The sequence below is a fragment of the Pelophylax lessonae genome (genome assembly GCF_965119305.1).
Source record: "Pelophylax lessonae genome assembly, chromosome: 1".
NCBI classification, from domain to species: Eukaryota; Metazoa; Chordata; class Amphibia; order Anura; family Ranidae; genus Pelophylax; species Pelophylax lessonae.
The window spans coordinates 48431170-48435823 of NC_138768.1; the positions used below are offsets into that span (position 1 = coordinate 48431170).

Genomic DNA, 4654 nt, shown 5'->3' on the forward strand with positions numbered 1-4654 from the left:
GCTGACAGCTGATGACTCATTGGGAGAGATTTCGGATAATCGATTGAATCACTGCATGTCGGGGAGCTCTTGCAGGATACAAATTCAGCTTGAAATGTGATCAGCTGCCTCTGTTACAAAGCGTGTCATTGTTGTATTTGCCCAGGGCATATTATTTTGTTGTAATGCGGAGTCCCTGTGTTTACACGGGGTGGGACCGGTAATCCGGAACTGTTGACTTTGAGAATAAAAGAGTTCACCTGGAAACTGTCAAACACCAACACTGATGAGCGCTGTGCTAGTAAAGGTATTAACGGACCGCATACCTGTGTTTGATCTGTGTACAGTCGCAGGTCACTACAGCATAGCCTGTGCGGAATCCATTACCGCTTCATTACTGGCTCATCATTGGTTCCCTTTACCAAACTCACTTTTCTTGTTCACTTCCAAAGTCTTCATCACGTGTTATATGATCACTTCTTGTAATATTTTTTGTGTCGCAGTTAGTATACAAACAATATCACACTGTATATTGCTCTTTAACCACTTACCGCAAATCGACGTAGCTCTACGTCGGCTGCAATAAGTGGTTGTACGGTGGGACGGGAGACCCGGGCAGAGACGCAGAAGGCGGCGGAAGGGGGGGGGGGGGGTCTCCTGAGCCGCATCGGTCATTACCACCTGAAAGCCGACCGCCGGCTCTAAAAAATGGTACCGGGATGATGCCTCTAGTCTAGCTGGACCCTCGCACAGGACCCTTTTTTGGGTCCGCACCAGAATCGAATCGGATTGTGGTTCACAACTATGTGATCCGATTCATGTCCGAACTGATAGTTTGCATTGCGATATGGGTGTCGTTAACTTTGTATTGACACCCCCACCTGTGAACTGCCTGCGATTTGAATGCAATGCAGGAACCCGCAGTGGATTTGCAGGGTTCCCGCATCGCATATATGTAAACCGGCACTTAATGATATGTTTTATATAAAGTCCCACCATCCCCTGTGCACTTTCCCTAATTGGAAATCAAGCTGGCAGTAAGCAGGGTCATTTTTAAGAGAAAATGAGGAGAACAACAGTAAGTGACCCCATAGATCTTCTGTCATCTCTGAAAGGTTATAAAGGTAATTAGAAGCAATATATCCAAAAGGATTTGGACCCTTTGTAAATATGTGCTGTACTTGCTTAACACTATGGGTGCACGGGGTTCAGTACAATTACCATACGCTTTTTGGGTATCACACAAATACTGGCAAAATAGGCCACACGGTACTTCTATTTTCCATTCCAAACATTTAGAAAGTGAATTGTTATGATTGTTTTTACAGGACAGTGTTTAAATCGGTGAAGACAAAATGCCCTCCCAGATGCAGTATTATAACTCCTCGCCATCTGTCACTGGCATCCTGCAGCCTCACAATGTGTCCGATTCTTTAGCAGTGGCACGACCAAGAGATGTCTACCCCACTGCAACTGTACCACGTATCCGTCCCGCTACAGGTAAGATGATACAACCAGAGCAGCAGGGCCAGGCTAAAGGGTAGGCAAAAGAGGCAGTTGCCTTGGCCACTTATGAAGGAGGAGAAAAGGGGTAAAAAAAGGAAGGACCTGCAACTTATACTGCTGAAGTTTTACACATCTCCTGGGTGAGTGGTACACTTTAGCAGTTATGTAGTTTATCTGGTTGAAAATAGACACTAGTCCATTCAGTTCAACCAATATATAAAAACACATAACACACACAAAAATAGAAAACCTCTATGTGCACTATCCCATACCCACAGTTGATCTAGAGCAGGGATCCTCAAACTACAGCCCTCCAGCTGTTGCGGTACTGCACATTTGATTAAAGCATTGTAAAACTCTGACATTCACAGACATGACTAGGCATGATGGGAATTGTAGTTCCTGAACACTTGGAAGGCCATAGTTTGAAGACCTTTGATCTAGAAGAAGGCAAAAAAAACCCTTAGGCCCCTTTCAGACAGGCTTTCCGATCCGGTCTGCCTGTCAGTTTTTCAGGCGGACCTGATCAGATCTTACATGCACCTCTATGGAGCAGCGGATGTCAGCCGAGACCTCTCCGCTGACACCCGCTGCTATCCAATCTGATCCTGTTCGTGAAATCCGGACGGATGGAAACCCTATTTTCTGGAGGATCGGATCGGATGAAATCGGACAGGCGGTTCATTTTCATCCGATCCCCCCATAGAGGAGAACAGGGATCTGACAGGTCTGTCTCTGCAAAGTAAGAGGAGACAGACCTGTCATCTGCCTGCTCAGCGGGGATCTGCGGATCGATCCCCCGCTGAGCAAAACGGAGTCCGCCTGGGCACACCGCCCGTGTGAAAGGGGCCTAATAAAGCATGATCCAATTGTCTTCAGCTGGGGAAAAAATCCCTTCTGATCCCCTAAGAGGCAACCGAATTTTCCCTGGATCAACTTTACCTATAACTATTAGTATCCAGTTATATTATGTACACCTAGGAAAGAATCCAGGCTTTTTTTAGGGAATCTACTGAGCTGGACAGAACTACCTCTGGAGGGAGTCCATTCCGAAATTTTCACAGCTCTTACTTTGAAGAAGCCTTTCCATTTTTGGAGATGAAATCTCTTTTCCTCCAGATGTAAAGAGTGCCCTCCTCATCCTCTTTGATGATCTTAAAGCGGAGTTCCGGGCACAGAAGTCATTTTTCAACAAACATACCCCCGGGACAGTCAGGGCTAGTACATTCCACAATGGATAGCCTCTGATCTGTCCTGGTTCGCACTTACCTGCAAGAAGAAATACTCTTGACATCTCATGTAAGAGGGGGGGGGGGGGGGGTGCTCTGGACATCGATCTAATCTTACAGATATAACCGGCCCTTTGAGGGCAACCATAATGCTGATGCGGCCTGCGATGAAATTGAGTTTGACATCCCTGGGTTAGATGATACTGGATGTCCTCCAGCCAGGAAATGAGGCAGGCCAATGCACAATGTGAGAGGCTACAGTGTGCAGCGAAATCAGAGTAAGCAATTTCAATACAGAAGAGGAGTCTGTACAATGCTGCCCAGCCTTAAATCTATGGCCCATTTATGTTTGCAGCTTAAACTTTTACAAAAATAAATAATTCAGCACGTCTGCCAATACATTTTATTTTTACTGACACGTTTGACACAATACGTGATATATACAGTATTTGATCCGACTACGGTTAAAGTAATTGTAACCCCTTACATATAACCAGTGAAGTGACTCACCTGAAATAAATCATCCTGCATAAGTTGTACCCCGTTTATCTGCAGCCGCCATTCCCCCTACATCCACTCAAAGTGCAGAATTTACACCGGATCTCTCAGCTCTGAAAAGCAGGGGGCGGAGACCTGGAGTTACATCAGTGAAGAAAGCTCAGAGAGCTGATTGGAGGGAAGGGACACAACCCTCTTCACTCAGCACACAGGAACAGAGCTGAGGCTGTCAATCATAAGCCGTGCCCTCCCTTGTCACCATTTTTCTCTTGGTGTCAGGAAAACTTATCAGAAGTGATTCATGCTGATACCAGAGTAACGAAGCAGCAGAGAGAAGTGACAGTTATGAGACAAGTACACACTATATAGGGATACGCTTTGTTCATATTTCATGTCTGAGGTTTACAACCACTTTAAGACATATGGGGACACCTCCTACAGTTTTATTTGGTTCAGTTATCATATAGAGGAGACATATTTTAAACTAAAAAAAAAAAAAAAAAAAGTTATAAAGGGGAATTGCATTTTTAATGCCAACTCCAACCAAAACACATTTTTATGGTTAGCATGAATAAGGATTATAATCTCCATATTTATATTGCTGCTTTTGCCCCCACTGCAGACATTTCCCCTTACTTCCTGTCCTGATGACTAAACAGGAAGATCTCAGTGGGGGGCAAGTAAAGCAATAGAGATTCTCAGCCCTCCTCCCTACACTAAAAATTAGGGTTGCACTGGTATCAAATGCTAACCGGTATCGCGCAAATGTTCTGATACCCAAACCAATACCTTTGCTGTGATATTTGAGCCCATACAAAATGAATGGTTCACATCTCACTGCAAAGAACTGCAGGCAATTTAAACAGGAATTCGGTGTGATGCCTGTCTGAATCGCACGCGGTTTCCTGCACCGCTTCTGTGTGAATCCAGGCTTGTCATAGTGACATAGGGGTTTATTTACTAAAGCTAGAGAGTGCAAAATTAGCCACATTTCTGCATATAAACCAATCAGCTTCTAACCTCAGCTTGTTCAATTAAGCTTTGACAATAAAACCTGGAAGCTGATTGGTTTCTCTGCAGAAATGTGACTCATTTTGCACTCTCTAGCTTAATAAACCCCCATAGTGACTGCATGATTCTTTGCTGTGTGATTTGAGGCCATTTATTTTTTTATGGGCTCAAATTGCTCTGTAAAGGTATCGGTACTTGGTATCAGTGAGTGCTTGACCAAAAGTATCGATACTTGTACTTACCAGGAAAAAAACGGTATGAGCTCTTTCACACGGTCCCCCTTCGTAGGCGGATCCGTGCTGCTCAGCGGGGATCGATCAGCCGATCCCCGCTGAGCCGGCGGATGACAGCGCCGTCTCCGCTTGCAGTGCGGAGAGGGAGGTGTCACAGCCCCCGCTGCTCTCTATGGGGGATCGGATGAGAGCGGACCG

At 45.3% G+C, this 4654-nt stretch overlaps 1 protein-coding gene across 1 annotated transcript in view; it reads left to right on the top strand.

Annotated features, from left to right (window-relative positions):
- Positions 1 to 1334: 1334 nt before the first annotated feature.
- Positions 1335 to 4654, top strand: part of LOXHD1 (lipoxygenase homology PLAT domains 1) — a gene marked incomplete at its 5' end in the record, with an annotated part of 374771 nt that continues 371451 nt past the window's right edge. Inside the window, one exon of the mRNA XM_082254549.1 lies at positions 1335 to 1479. Within this exon, the coding sequence (XP_082110675.1) occupies positions 1335 to 1479 (145 nt within the window). The remainder of the gene's footprint in view (positions 1480 to 4654) is intronic.